Raw genomic sequence first — 15,121 nt, 5'->3', positions numbered from 1 at the left:
CGCACGCCTGTAGTCCCAGCTACTCGGGAGGCTCAGGCAGGAGAATCGCTTGAACCAGGGAGGTGGAGGTTGCAGGGAGCCAAGATGGCGCCACTGCGCTCCAGCCTGGTGACAGAGCTAGACTTCGTCTCAAAAAAAAAAAAAAAGAAATGCAAATCTTAGCTCCACCCCAGACCTGATCCAAACTCTGGAGGAAAGCCCAGCAATGCATCTTTCAGCAAGCCCTTCAGGTGATTCGGACGTGCTACCAGTTGAGAACCACTACTCTGGGGCATGAGGTTGTTCTTGACTTTATGTTGCTGTCACATTGATCTTCCCTGAAATACAGGGCACAGGCCTGTCCTTCTGGCTGCTCTGGAGAAATGAACAATTGAAGAAATCAGGTCTGTGGCTCAACCAGGTAGGGCTTCCCCAAGGGCTCGGGGAAAAGATAAGGCACAATGCTCCCATAGGATGTCCTTCTTGGACACCTACCCACCGTAGGGCAGGGGCAAGCCGGGGCAAGGAATGGCCAGATTGTGCCTCCAACAGCTCACTGTGCCTATGAGGATGGGAGGGGTCAGAGGAGAGGCAGGAAGCCCAGTGAGGAAGGAGGTGGCAGGAGGAACGCCCTGGAGCCAGAGGGACTGTAGAGAGATTAGGAGGGATGGGGAGGAGTGAGTGACAGTTGGTTAGAAGGGACAGAAGGAGTCAGTGATATTCCTGAGATGAAGAATGAGCTGCCATCTGGAGAGGGCACCCAGGGCAGCCCACGGTTTGGGGGAGGGGAGGGGCCGAGGTTGTGCTCTGGCCCTGGTGACTGCGTGCAGGCTGTGCCGGTGGCATCTGGGGCCTAAGTTTCCGAGTGGGGGAGGGGCACACATGGCGAAAGCGTGGAGCTCAGTGCGGCACCCAGGCCAGGCCTCACCACTTTGTTGTCATAGAGCACCAGCCCATAATTGTGGGGCACGAGGCTGAAGCGGTTCCTCCACTTCTTGCTGTCCTCCTGGTACTGGAAGAGGTTCCCCGAGAAGATGATGCGCTCGTCCAGTGGCACCTGTGGGCAGGAGGGGGCGGGGAGTGAGGCCCAGGTCCAGGGAGGTGGTGCTCCCCATGAAGCTGACCGCCCAGCAGAGCCTGTGTGCACACCCCCTGCCTAGCACGTCCTCCATTTTGGATCTCCCCGAGTCCTCCCAAGGCCTCTGAGGCCGGGCTGCATCTCATCCATTCTGCAGATGAGGAGTGAGGCTCAGAGCCATGGAGGGGCTCACCAGGGTCCAGGCAGGGTGATGATGCCAGGACTTGAACCCAGGACAGGCACTGATGCAGGGGCCGGTCACAGCCAGGTCCTCCCTCTCCATCCCAGCCTTGGGCAGTCACAGCTACCTTGGAAGGGTCTGGGGAGATGGCTGCTCTCCACCCACCTACAGCTGCGGCACTGGCGCCCCACGGTCACTCCAGGGACAGGGGACGCACCCACAGGACAGGACTGCGAGGTCCCCAGTACCTGGGCAAGTCTCTCCCTGGCTCTAGGCTTCCGTTTCCCCTCAGGGCAATGACAACTTGAACAAGGTGGCTCCAGAGAGCCTCTCAGCTCTGATGGCTGATGAGACGCCTCCCTAAATCTGGGTGGGGATGGAGGAGGCCTCTGTCTGGGGGTGTTTGATGTCTGACCTACGTCCTGGCCGGCTGGTGACCTACGTGGGCTACAGAAACGCCCAGACTTTCCTACAGAGCCCTAGCTCTGGCTGACTCACAGCGTGTCTCGTCAGTTTGAGCATCGGTTTCCTCATCTGTAAAATGGGAACAGTAAGAGTTGGCACCTGACAGGCAGGTGCATAATACACAGGACCACCATGACCACTACTGGTAGGACTCAGCGTCTCTGACGGCCTCCCATCCTCAGGGACTGACTTATCTGGGGATGGGGAAGAAGGGAGATCTTTAAACCAGGGTTGGGGGCCCAAGCGGAAGCTATGGCCAGGTGCAAGGCGTCCTGAGCAGACAAGCACCAGGAAGCTTCGGGAAGGAGATAGGCCACAATGGCAGAGGGATCATCTTGGATGGGAGGGAACCCGGGGGAGTACAGTGTTCCTCTGCAAATTCTATTTGTTCTACAATAAATAAGGTGCATTTTGCAAAAAGAAACATTTCTCAGATGCAGTTACGGGGAAAGGGTGATGGCCATCGTGCCTGCACCTTCCTGACTTCCTGGCTCTGCCCTGGCACATCCCTGCAGTCCGGTCTCCTCTTGACCCTCTGCCCCCTTCACTGTGTCCCCCTGTCCGCAGCTCCCTCCCTGCCACTCTTCAAGGGGAAACACAAAACGCTCGTGGAGAAGGAGAGCCCATTGTGCTCACACAATAGGACCTGCAGGCTTCTTCCTACCGGGGATAAAAATATTTACAGGAAAAGAAAATGGTTCCCCTACCACTCCCTCCACCCCCACACAAAGTGGGCTTTGCCCAAGTCGCAGAGCTGCCCTCAGCGGTCTATATCCAGTGGTCTATATATAAACCGCCCACACCAAGCTCAAATCCCTGTCTTTTCTAGAAAGAGCAGACAGAGCTCTCATAACACTCTAGCAAAAAGGTCTCTGGTTTTCGTCTCACCCCTGCTTAGGGCAGGAGCCCCAGGACACAGGGACGGGCACTCAGGGACAGGGCCAGTCCCAGCAGGAGGCTGTGCAGAAGCAGGCTTATGGCCCAGGCAGGCTCAACAACCCCCACCACCCAGTCCACCCCCAGACCCTGGGGAGCTCGCAATGGGTGGCTGGCTGTGGGTTTGCGTTTTATTTTTAAGACTTTCAAATGGCAGAGTCGTGTTCGATGGGAAGGCCTGCAGGAAGCGAAACAGAACTCGACAGCCCAGGCAAAATATTCTAGACTCTGCAAAGCTCTCCAGTGCCTCGGTCAGAGAGAGCACAGGCCCCAAGGTCAGACAACCAGTACTCCTGTCTCGGCACCACCACCCACTGCCAGAGCCTGGACAAGCAGCTTCGCATCTCTGAGCCTCAATGTCCACATCTGTGATGCGGGCATCATCATAGCCCCTCCCTCAGAGTGGGGCCAGCAGGCTGAGCAAACAGTACAGGCACCAGACAACTGCTGTTTTAGCCAGGCACTGTGGCTCACACGCCTGTAATCCTAGCACTCTGGGAGGCTGAGGCAGGTGGATCACCTAAGGTCAGGTCTGGCCAACTTGGTGAAACCCTGTCTCTACTAAAAATATAAAAAATTAGCCAGGTGTGGTGGTGGATGCCTGTAATCCCAGCTAGTGGGGAGGCTGAGGTATGAGAATCGCTTGAACCCGGGAGGTGGAGGTTGAAGTGAGCCAAGATTGTGCTACTGTACTCCAGCCCAGGCACCAGAGTGAGACTCCGTCTCAAAAAAGTAAAAAACAAAAAGACAACTGCTGTTTTATTATTCTTATTTCTATTGTATTATTATTTTATCATTATTATCACTTTATTTTATTTGTATTCTATTATTGTTTCTAATAAAAACCACTGTTGTTTTGATCACCACTGGTGATTAATATTATTATTTCTAGTATTATGATGTTATCGTAACTCTGCATTGTGATGATCGGTTTCCTGAGTGGCAAAATGAGACCAAAAATACTGCTTTTCAGGGATTGTGGGTGAGTGGTTTCATTTCACTCTCCTTGCTCACATGTTGCTATTTTTCTACAATAAATGTGCACTCCTGCCTCCCCAGACTTACATGAGGCCTCACGCAGAGGAAATGCTTCACGCCCTCAGCCAGAGCCCACTTGTCTTGGATTACAGGGACTTGGGCTGCCCATGACATTTCTTTCCAGACAGGGGAGCCATTCTGGCCCCACTCACCTGGGCTGCGTCCAAGGCCTCCTTTTCTTTCCTTTACCTACCACACAGATACGCACCTGCCAGACACCCAGGCCAGGCCACAGCCGGGCCCCTCTGCCGCTCTGCTGCCACAGGGTCAAGAGGTTACCAAGACACCGGGGAAGAGGCAACCTTTTCTGGGTCCAAAAGCAAAGGTGATGCTCTGAGCAGCTCCGACACATGGTCCTGACCTCCCTCCACCGGGTGGGCTGCAGTCACAGCAGAAAGGGCCCTGGGCTGGCCCTGCCTCTGCCATCCTGAATGAGCCACTTAAAGGCTCAGCCTTGGCCAGGTGCGGCAGCTCAGGCCTGTAATCCCAGCACTTTGGGAGGCCAAGGTGGGATCTCTTGAGTCCCGCCCCCAGCCCCATGTCCAAGTCAATCACAGGTTCCTCGTCCCAGAAGGCTTTGCCAGCATCCTCTGGCCCATACTGACCCTCAGGCTGGAGCCAGGAAGCTTCTAATCCCTCACTCAACAAATATTTCCTTAGCAAACAGCATCCTACTATCTATATCATAGCAGATCATGATGAGGCCAGTGACAGCGCCTTCCCTGCTTCAGGCACAACCACCCTGTGAAGGAGATGTTCTCATCCCATTTGACAGATGAGTAAACTGAGGCTCTTAGTGGAAGAGCTTGCCTTGAATTGGAGACTATCAAGACTCTAGAGCCCCAGCTCTGACGGTGGAGGAGGTGAGCTGGGAGGAGTCACCCACGGTGACTGAAGGGGTCTCAACAACACGACCTGGGTTACCTACCTATTGAGAAGTGGGAAGGAGGCTAGGCATGGTGGCTCACGCCTGTAATCCCAGCACTTTTGGGGAGCTGAGGCTGGAGGATCACTCGAGCCCAGGAGTTTGAGACCTGCCTGGGCAACACAGCAAAACCCCATCTCTACAAAAAATGCAAAAATTAGCCTAGAGTGATGGTGTGCACCTATAGTCCCAGGAACTGGAGAGACTGAGGTGGAAGGATCACTTGAGCCAGGAAGGTTGAGGCTGCAGTGAGCCATGATTGAGCCACTGCACTCCAGCCTGGGCAACAGCAAGACCCAGTCTCAAAAAAAAAAAAAAATTAATAAGCCGGACATAGTGGCTCACACCTGCCTGTAATCCCAGCATTTTGGGAGGCTGAGGCGGTCAGATGACTTGAGATCAGGAGTTTGAGACCAGCCTGGCCAACATGGTGAAACCCCATCTCTACTGAAAATACAAAAATTTAGCCAGGCGTGGTGGTGCATACCTATAGTCCCAGCTACTCGGGAGGCTAAGGCAGCAGAATGCCTTGAACCTGGGAGGCAGAGGTTGCAGTGAGCTGAGATCGCGCCACGGCACTCCAGCCTGAGTGACAAAGCGAGACTGTCTCAAAAAGGAAAAAATAATAATTTTTTTTTTTTTTTTTTTTTTTTTTTTTTTTTTGAGACGGAGTCTCGCTCTGTCACCCAGGCTGGACTGCAGTGGCCGGATCTCAGCTCACTGCAAGCTCCGCCTCCCGGGTTCACGCCATTCTCCGGCCTCAGCCTCCCGAGTAGCTGGGACTACAGGCGCCCGCCACCTCGCCCGGCTAGTTTTTTGTATTTCTTAATAGAGACGGGGTTTCACCGTGTTAGCCAGGATGGTCTCGATCTCCTGACCTCGTGATCCGCCCGTCTCGGCCTCCCAAAGTGCTGGGATTACAGGCTTGCGCCACCGCGCCCGGCCTATAATAATTAATTAAAAAAAAAAAAAGAAGCTGGGGGGACTCTTAGAGGCCATCAGAGTAACAATGGGAAACTGAGGCCCAGAAAAGTAAAGTCACTCCCTTGAAGCCACATGGCAAGAAGGAGCAGAACCCACCCAAGCCCTCCCAGCACGTCTCACCTTGCGCCAGAGCAGCTGGGCCTGCGGCAGCCCCGTGCCCTCGATCTCATGGCGCATGCTGTTGAAGAGAGCCACGCCATACTGGTCTTCATAGAACTGGAGGAACTCCGTCAGGATCTTCCCGGTTTTTTCTGGAAGAGAAGGACAAACAGGAGCGTGAGGTCCTCAGCGATGCTAAGGCATCGCGATCCTTCCCCTAGGCAGGAGTGGCTGCAAAGCCCCAAGTTCCCGCTTGTGGAATTGTTTGCACAGGCTCCTCGCGCTCATCTGTGCTGCATTTCTGGCCAGAGCCCCGCGTTTCCTGTGAAAACCAACTGCCTTGGAAAGGGTGAACCTCCAGATGGGAAAGCGGGCAATGGCCACAGACAGAGAATCAAACAAATGCAAATAGAACCAAGACTCCATTTCCTCTAGTCCCCGCTGGTGGGGACATGCACAAACAGGCCGTGTCACTCAGAGCCGGGGGTGCCGGGAATGGGGACAGTCATTTCAGAGGGTGGGTGTCCTGTTCTTGGATGCTCCCACCTCTAAGAATCTACCCCATAGAACAATGCGCAGGAGGACACAAAGGCAAATATGCACTGAGGCCATAGCGGGAGCAGCTGAATGTAATCTCTAGGGATAGGTCGGTTCACCCAGGACAGTAAAAAGTAAAAAGATGGAGGGGGGCAGGCATGGTGGCTCCCAGCACTTTTCAAGGCCAAAGCGGGTGGATCACCGGAGGTCAGGAGTTCAAGACCAGCCTGGCCAACATGGCAAAACCTGGTCTCTACTAAAAATACAAAAATCAGCCGGGCATGGTGGCAGGCACCTATAAGCCCAGCTACCCAGGAGGCTGAGGCAGGAGAATCACTTGAACCTGGAAGTTTGGTGGAAGGTGGAGGTTTCAGTGAGTCGAGATTGCGCCATTGCACTCCAGCCTAGGCGACAGAGCGAGACTCCATACACAAAAATAAATAAATAAAAATAAAACAAAATTAAATTAAATTAAATTAAATTTTTTTAAAAAAAAGATGGAGGGACCTATCTGGATAGGTGCCAACAAAAGGAAAGGGCTCATACTCCATTAAGGAAAGAAAGCAAGTGACAGAGTCACCTGTTGACTATCAGCTCATTAAAAAAAAAAAAAAACTCTTTCTGGCCAGGTGCAGTGGCTCATACCTATAATCCCAGCACTTTGGGAAACTAAGGCAGGTGGCTCGCTTGAACCCAGGAGTTTGAGACCAGCCTGAGCAACACAGCAAGACCCCATCTCTACAAAAAATACAAAAGTTTGGTCAGGCGTGGTGGTTCACACCTGTGATCCCAGCACTTTGGGAGGACAAGGTGGACAGATCACCTGAGGTCAGGAGTTCGAGACCAGCCTGGCCAACACGGCAAAACCCCGTCTCTACTAAAAACAGAAAAATTAGCCAGGCATGGTGGCGGGCGCCTGTAATCCCAGCTACTCAAGAGGCTGAGGCAGGAGAATCACTTGAACCCGGGAGGCAGAGGTTGCAGTGAATCAAGATCGTACCACTGCACCCCATCCTGGGCGACAGAGCAAGACTCTATCTTTAAAAAAAAAAAAAAAAAAAAAATTAGTCAGGTGTGGTGGCGTGTGCCTGTAGTCCCAGCTATTCAGGAGGCTGAGGTGGGAAGGTCACTTAAGCCCAGGGAGGTCGAGGCTGAGTGAGCTATGATCACGCCACTGCACTCCAGCCTGGGCGACAGAGCAAGACCCTGTCTCAACACACACATAACAAAACCAAAACGCCTCCTATTCGTGCATATAGATTACTTAGGCTTGGGTGCGTGGAGGAGGTCTGGAAGGCAGCATGCCAGGCTGGGAAGGCAGGACCTCTGGTGTGGGAGTCGGGAGTGCAGAGTGAACGTCATTTTCTGTTTATTCCCTTTTATAGCATTCGAATTATTTTACAATCATGATTCCTTTCATAATAAAAAAATAAACAGTCTAAAATTAACGCCTCTACCAAGTGAACAACCTTTCTGCTTTCACTGGCCATTTGCGCCCGTCTTCTGCGTGGTTTCTGAATACAGGTGAGTGCTATGGCCTTGAGGGCAGGCCCAGGCCACATCAGGCTCAGCACCTGTGCTCCTGGGCGTCCCCATGTTCAGATGAAGGAGGAGGCCCAGAGAGTGTCTCAGACCCATGAGGGGAGAGGCTCCCTTGTCCTAAGAAGCTGCAGCTTGCGCCCCGACCGGGATTTGTGCTGGCCCGCTGTGCGGCTCCCCTCTCTGGGCCTCGGCTTCCCCCATGCACTGAGAGGCTGGATTTAATGATGGACAAGCCCTGCCATCTCTGACAGTCTTGGATTCCAGGTTTTTTTTTTTTTTTTTTTTTTTTTTGAGACGGAGTCTCGCTCTGTCGCCCGGGCTGGAGTGCAGTGGCCGGATCTCAGCTCACTGCAAGCTCCGCCTCCCGGGTTTAAGCCATTCTCCTGCCTCAGCCTCCCAAGTAACTGGGACTACAGGCGCCCGCCATCTCGCCCGGCTAGTTTTTTATATTTTTTTAGTAGAGACGGGGTTTCACCGTGTTCGCCAGGATGGTCTCGATCTTCTGACCTCGTGATCCACCCGTCTCGGCCTCCCAAAGTGCTGGGATTACAGGCTTGAGCCACCGCACCCGGCCGGATTCCAGGTTTTAAAGCCCTGGTCCTTTCTCAAAAGAGGAGCTGGCAGGATCCTGCCCCTCCCGTGGCCAGTCTCCAGGTACGGAGGGCACCTGGTTAGGATGGCATTTCATTCCATCCTCTCTGTAGCTCTGTGAGGGAGAAACTGTTATCCCCACTTTACAGAGGAGGTAACTGAGGCCCTGGGAGGTTAAGTCACTGGCATAAGGTCACACAGCCAGTGGGTGGTGGAGCTGGGATGCAGTCCTGGGTCCCCGCCAGGAGGTGGTGGCCTGGGAGGAGGGCTGAGAGGGCATGCCACACGCCGTGCCTCACAGCTCATGCCCAGGGTCCCAGGCACGTGACCTTCCTGCGTGCCTGCCCACATCCTGGGCCCTGCCTCAGTGATGGGGGTGGGGAGACAGCCCCCACCCCCTCTCCACAGACCCTGTCCCTCCCTGTGCTCCCGTTTCCTGGAATGAGGTCATGTCCGTTCAGATTCCAGTTTGGGGGTAGGAAGGGGAGAACGAATGAGGAATTTGCTTTGAATGCCTATTTTTTAAAAACCATAAACAACCAGAGCTCTCTCGGAGACCATGGGAATCGTTTTGAAAAACGATGAGGCAGAAGGGGCCGGTGGAAGAGAGTCACACATTGGGGCTAATAGGAAAACAGGATGGAAGCTGACAATAACATCGGTGCCATGGTTGTCATCGGCACGGCCACCGTGCTACAGCAGGTTTTACGTTTGTGAACCCAAAGAACCTCCGTGAGAACCCCAGGGAGCCACTGCTGTTGTGTTCCTATTTCAGGGATGAAGAGTTAAGCCACACACCCCGTGGGCATTCTATCAATGTGGCCGGCAGGATGGGCAGGCTTGGGCCTGCAGGTCTCAGGGGTCGTCCTTTGGCCATGGCTCCAGTGCCCCCAGCCAGCCCCAGTGCACCCAGCCCGCAGACAGATCCCAAAGGGCTGGAGTCTGCCACCGTGGCCCTCAGGGAGCCAGGCCCTGGAGGGAGCTGCCATTGCTGTGAGGACTCGAACCCAGGTCTGCCGGACCGCAGCCCATGCTCAGCTGCCCGGACAGCACAGTCCAGATATGGAGTCCAGGCAAGGAGGAGCTGGGTTCAGAAAGGCCCCTGGGCTGGGCTGGGGAGGACAAAAGAGGGCAAGACTGAGCCAGGAGAAGGCCCAGCATGTCCCATCGAGGGACAATTGAGGCCCAAGTTGGGCAGGGCTATGGACCGGAGAGGAAGCTGCAGGAAGCTCTGAGGAAGGGAGACATGGGAGTGTGGGGACCCGCTGCCTGTCAGGCTGGGAGCTGAAGGTCAAGGCTGAAGGTCAGGTCTCTGGGCCAGCGCAGTGCTGCCCACAGGCCCAGACCTCGGGCTGAGGGGACCCAGGCAAGGGTCAGGGATCCAGGATGCAGTTCCCTCTAGGTTTGCCACGTTGGCCCCAGGTGGAGCCAGAATCGCTCACTACCCAGGCTTGCTCTCAGAACTCAGGCGCCAAACAGGTCGGGTAGGGAGGCCGGGAACTCTGCTGGGGGGGTCTGGTCTCCTTTTGCTCACCACTGGATCCTGGGCACCGGGCCTGGCACAAGCAGATGTCGTCGAGGGTAAGAAGAGTGGGGGGGTTGGTCCAGCAGCCAAATAGTTACTAAGTCCAAACAAGGGAAGGCCGTGGGGCAGTCATCGGAGGGATACTGAGGGAGCACCACGCTGGAGGTAGGGGGACGGCATTAGCAAGGGGTTATGGACCTTAAGGATGGCGCCCAGGCAGCACCGGGAAGCCGGCCCCGCTCAGAAGAAGGGTGGCAACCAAGGGAGAGCTGGAAAGGGAGGACCATGGGAAACAGGGCCACGGAGAGCTTCTTGGCAGGAGTAGCCCCGAGCACATTCTTGAGAGATGTCCTCAGCCAGCATGGAAGGAACCGCCACGTGCTTTGTACAGAGGAAGTAACCCAGAGACGTAGAAGATGAGGACTCGGGTGCCAGGGGCTCCAGGTGTGGAGGCCAGAGGGACCCAAAAGGCCAGCAGCACTCGGAGGGGACCAGCCTGGACAAAAGGCTTGCAGGCGCCTTCCTGGCTGGACCCTGCTGGAAGAGGACCCAGGCGGGCACCACAGCCCTGGCGGGGGCTCAACCAGAGGACCCAGCCTGGCCACGGCCTCACCTGCTGAGCGCTGGGACTGCAGCTCAGGCAGGCCCCACCCAGTACCCCACTTTTCCTTCTTGCTCCCTGCAGTGGCTCTCCCCCAGCATTGTCACTTCAGGATTTGACAACCCAAATTCCCATGCCACGTACTGGCCTGGGTGTCTGTGAGAGTCCTGAGCCCGGGTACCCCTCTTTTCTCCATACTTGCCCACAGCAGCTCTCCCCATTTCCTGCCACAGCCTCTGGAGACACCACACGCCACGGATTTGGAGCAGATGTTGCACAGGGCCTCCAACACTCAGACTTACCACCCTGTTAGGGGAATGTGAGCCAGAGAGGGTGAGCAGCTCAGCTGAGGTCACACAGCCAGACGGAGGCAATCAGGTTCGAGCCACAGCCAGCTGCATGCCACCCTCCTGGTCCTGGCTCTGGCCACTGTCTACAGGGCCCCACGGGCCCCCTACCTCCCCTTAGAGGGCACAGAAGAAACAGGCTGTGCCCCCATCTGCGGAGGCAGGGCTGGCCCGCAGGTCCCGGGTCCAGGAACTGTTAGGCTCCAGCTGGTGGCAGGATCACTAGCTTCTGTGAGCTACAGAGAGGCTGGGGTGGGGCGGTCTGAAGGTGTGTGCCAGCTTCATCACCTTCCACATTTTCTCATCCATTCTGCCTGCCTGCACTGACTCAGCCCCAGGTGCCGCTGGGTGAGAAGGCAGAGGATGGAGTGGGCCAGGACTCACGGAGCCTGCCCTGCAGCCCCAGGTGCCCGGCCTCCTGGTGAGGAGCTTGAAGTCAGGGCCAGAGTCCCCGCCCTGCCATATGCCAGCCCTGCAAGCGTCCGGATCTCAGAGCTTCACATTCTTCACTTGTAAATGGGCCTCTCCAAAGCCGTTCCTGAGCTCTGAGGTCTGCAGGACCGGACAGCATTGAGGTGCTCAGCTCCAGGCCTCCATAAATGTCACTGCTAATCACCACAGTGCTCAGCTGAGAACAGCAGTCATAAGAGACTGTTTGAAATGTTTATTAGCAGTGTAACGTTTATAGTTTGAAATAACCCAGTAAAGATTTGTTTTCTGAAGAACCGGGACAAGAATCACAAAATAATAATGATGATGATGGGAGGGCTTCCACAAACAAAGATCACAGACACGGGGGAGCTGAGGGGGACAGCAGGGCCCTGTGTGATGGGGGGTCCCGCCTGGCTGTGGCTGGGATCCCCTGGCGTAACCCTCAGCCTCTGCTGGCGCCCGGAGCCATTGGTTGCCCCCTTTTTGCCTTCTGCCAACAGGAGATAAGTCCACGCCCACCAGACACAGAGCCCACCTCTTCTTTGCCCCAACACACACCATTCTTCAAATGGTCCAGAGGTGAGTACAGGGAACTATACCCCCACTTTACAGCTGTATGAACCGAGGCTCGGAACAATTAAACGGCTCAGGAAAGGCCACCTTGTCAGTCCACAAAACCTGCTGAGGCCCCTCGCAGAGGCTGTCACAAAAGGCGCCTGCCTATAGGGGTCCTGGTTCCCTTCTTAGCCCAAGAGGCCAGCATGTGAATTCTGGGAGTGGAATTGAGTCCTGGTGTGTGCCCAGGGACCTCAGGGAGCCACTCCCATCCCAGGCCTCTGTCTCCACGTGGTGTCTCCATGGGTACTGGGCTGCATCCACCTCTGAAGAGGCCACTTTTGGGGATGCAGGTCCAGGGCAAAACTCACAACACACACTTGTGGGTTTGTTGTGGAGCTAAGAGTCAAGCCTTTCAGCAAGTTGGTTGAATAAGGGGGTGCTCTGGATCTTAGAGGGGCTCTGCTCCCTATATGACTGGAACCCTGTCTCCCAGGGCTGCACCCTATCGGGCTGTTGAGGGTGACTGAGAAGGACCCCCTCACAAGCCAGTCCTCCTAACGCTGCCCCTGGATCCCCAGAGTTTGCCAGGGATAGGTGCCTAGCCACCGACAACTTACTGCATGGCCCACAGCCTGTTTAATCCCAACAGGTATTAGCATCCCATCTGACAGAGAAGAAAAGTGAGACTCCGGCTAAACACAGCAGCTGCCACCCAGGAAGCACTCAGTGTCATATGGTTATTTAGAAACACAGTCGTGCAGCCGGGCGTGGTGATGCGCGCCTGTAATCCCAGCTACTCAGGAGGCTGAGGCAGGAGAATCACTTGAACCTGAGAGGCAGAGCTTGCAGTGAGCCGAGATCGCGCCACTGCACTCCAGCCTGGGCGACAGAACGAGACTCCATCTCAAAGAAAAAAAAAAAAAAAGAAACGCAGTTGTGTGGCCAGGCACGGTGGCTCACGCCTATAATCCCAGCACTTTGGGAGGCCGAGGCAGGCGGATCACTTGAGGTCAGGAGTTCAAGACCAGCCTGGCCAACATGGTGAAACCCCGTCTGTACTAAAAATACAAAAAATAGCCAGGCATGGTGGCAGGTGCCTGTAATCCCAGCTAGTCAGCAGACTGAGGCAGGATAATTGCTTGAACCTGGGAGGCAGGGGCTGCAGTGAGCTGAGATTGCACCATTGTACTCTAGCCTGGGAGACACAGTGAGACTCCGTCTCAAAAAAAAAAAAAAGAAAGAAAGAAATGCAGTTGTGAGTTGTCATCACATCTGGAATTCACTATATACTTAAAATGGCTAATTTATACAAAAACTGTGTATTAGATATCTCATAGTAAGAAAAATTAAGGATCAAGCTGACTGAGCTTTTGGGAATGATAGATATGTAGAAAAATACAATAAAGATCTAATTTGGGTCAGTCAAAAAAAAGAAAAAAGAAAGGAAGAAAGAAAGTGAGGCTCAGAGACACATAGCCTGGAAAGGAAAGAGGTGGGTTTTGGACCTTGTCTCCCACCAAAGCCTGCACAGATCCCCACCCCACAAAGCCTCTCATTCCAGGGACCCCTCATGAGGACCCACAGTGCTGTTTTCAAAGCCCTGGTTTTCCATTCTCTTGCTGGGTTCTTGCCTGATCCCAAAAAGGAGGCAACACAAAGCTTTACTCTACTCATTTTACAGATGAGGAAACTGAGGCTCAGAGGGCAAAGTGACTTTCCCGAGGCCACAGCTGGCAGGTGTCAGAGCCGGGACTGAGATCTAGGGGTTCCAGCTCCACTGGCCCCCGTCGGGTCGGAGCTAGTGGAGAATCACCAGACCCACTGGAGCCTTACTGCTTCATTCTTACTGGGCCCTAATTTTCCTACCTTTAAAACGGGAGGGTGGGTCCCCATCAGCTCAGCTGACCAAAAATCTCAACGACAATCTAATCAGTGCTGCCCTGGCCCCAGGAACTGACCGGGATGCTGGCCTCAGCACCTCCTGCGAGCTGCTGGTGAGTCAGCTCTGACCAGCAGCTGATCACAGCCCCCTTGGGCCAGACAGAAGGACTAGGGGGAGGACTAGGCACCCCCACCACCTGCAAACAAGGCACCATTTCTACATGGACACACGGGCTCTGGGTTCAAGTCCCAGCTCTGCCACCTATGAGCTGTATGGCCTCGGCCAAGGCACTTCCCCTCTCTGAGCCCTTATTTTCCCCTCTGCAAAATGGCACAACAGTATCTGCCATATCTAGGTTATGACAGGACAAACAGGCTACTGAGCGTGAAGCCCTTTACACTGGCAAGAAGGGGGCACGTCACCAATGGGGGCTCCTAAGAAATGCCTCTTGTCAAGGTTCCTCTAACCCACAGTGAGGCCCTTGAAACAGGCTGAGCACGCAGCCTGGCCCACCCCGGGACCAGCGCCAACAGCAGCCAAGGCAGCCAGAACGTTAATTAATCTCTGATTTTCCAAACTGACAACGTTAAGGACCACGCTACTTCCTGTGCAGATAGTGAGACTGGGCAAGAACTGGGGAAGCCCCAGGGTGGCCTGGAGGCTTGAGGAGCTGGGGGATAGGGTACCAGACTAACTGTGCAGATGGGGGAACTGAGGCTACAGAAGAGGGGCTTGCTGAGCTGAGAATGGAAGAAGGAGTACAGGGGCTCTCAGAAAATCGACCTAAAAAGGCGCATCCCGGAGGGCCTCAAATGCCAAGCTGAGGAGTTCCTTCTTTGCCTTCTCATGACGCTCCCCAAAGCCACCCTGTACCGCACCTGTGCTAAGCATTTTACTTGGACCCATGCCCCCGATTCTTCAGCTCAACCTCGGGCCAGGTGGTATTGGTACTGGCAGAACATTTCAGATCAGGTGACCGAGAACTGGGTTCCTCTGCCAAATCACGCTGCTGAGAAGAGGCAGAGGTAGGATCTGCACCTTGGTCCCGACCTGGTGCCTAAGCCTGAAACCCTGTTCCACATGGATGGTGGGTCCAAGAGGAAGAGGGTCATCTCCAGCTGTGACCACATCCAGCTCATGTCCACCACGGGGGCTGCACGCCGGCGCAAGCCCTGGTTTGGCCCAAACCAGGGCGCCATGCCAGACCCATCCCTGGCTCATCTGGTCTCTCCAGTGGGCTCCAGGGACACACCTCACCCACGAGGCCTGGCCCAGTTTCAGGGTTTCAGGGCTGAGAGGTTTGCTGACTGAAACCAGGCAGGTAGCAGCACCCTGTAGGGTGAGGCGGGCTCAAACCTGCCCGCCTGGTTCCCAGGGCACGGGGAGCAGGTCCAGCATGGGGAGGGGGGGAAGGAGGGGGG

General features: G+C 55.0%; 1 protein-coding gene across 2 annotated transcripts in view; it reads right to left on the bottom strand.

The window, feature by feature from the left end:
- The window catches only part of FAM129B (family with sequence similarity 129 member B), a 73,041-nt gene that overhangs the window by 20,573 nt on the left and 37,347 nt on the right, over nucleotides 1-15,121 (bottom strand). For both annotated transcript variants that reach the window (XM_025359393.1, XM_025359392.1), the window contains exons 2-3: nucleotides 5,707-5,837; nucleotides 908-1,036 (exon numbers count right to left, since the gene is read on the bottom strand). In XM_025359393.1, coding sequence (XP_025215178.1) covers nucleotides 908-1,036; nucleotides 5,707-5,837 — 260 coding nt within the window. The remainder of the gene's footprint in view (nucleotides 1-907; nucleotides 1,037-5,706; nucleotides 5,838-15,121) is intronic.

The sequence above is a fragment of the Theropithecus gelada genome, chromosome 15, assembly GCF_003255815.1.
Source record: "Theropithecus gelada isolate Dixy chromosome 15, Tgel_1.0, whole genome shotgun sequence".
Lineage (NCBI taxonomy): Eukaryota > Metazoa > Chordata > Mammalia > Primates > Cercopithecidae > Theropithecus > Theropithecus gelada.
Note: the sequence above shows the minus strand (reverse complement) of the source record. Positions and strands in the feature narration are given on the sequence as shown.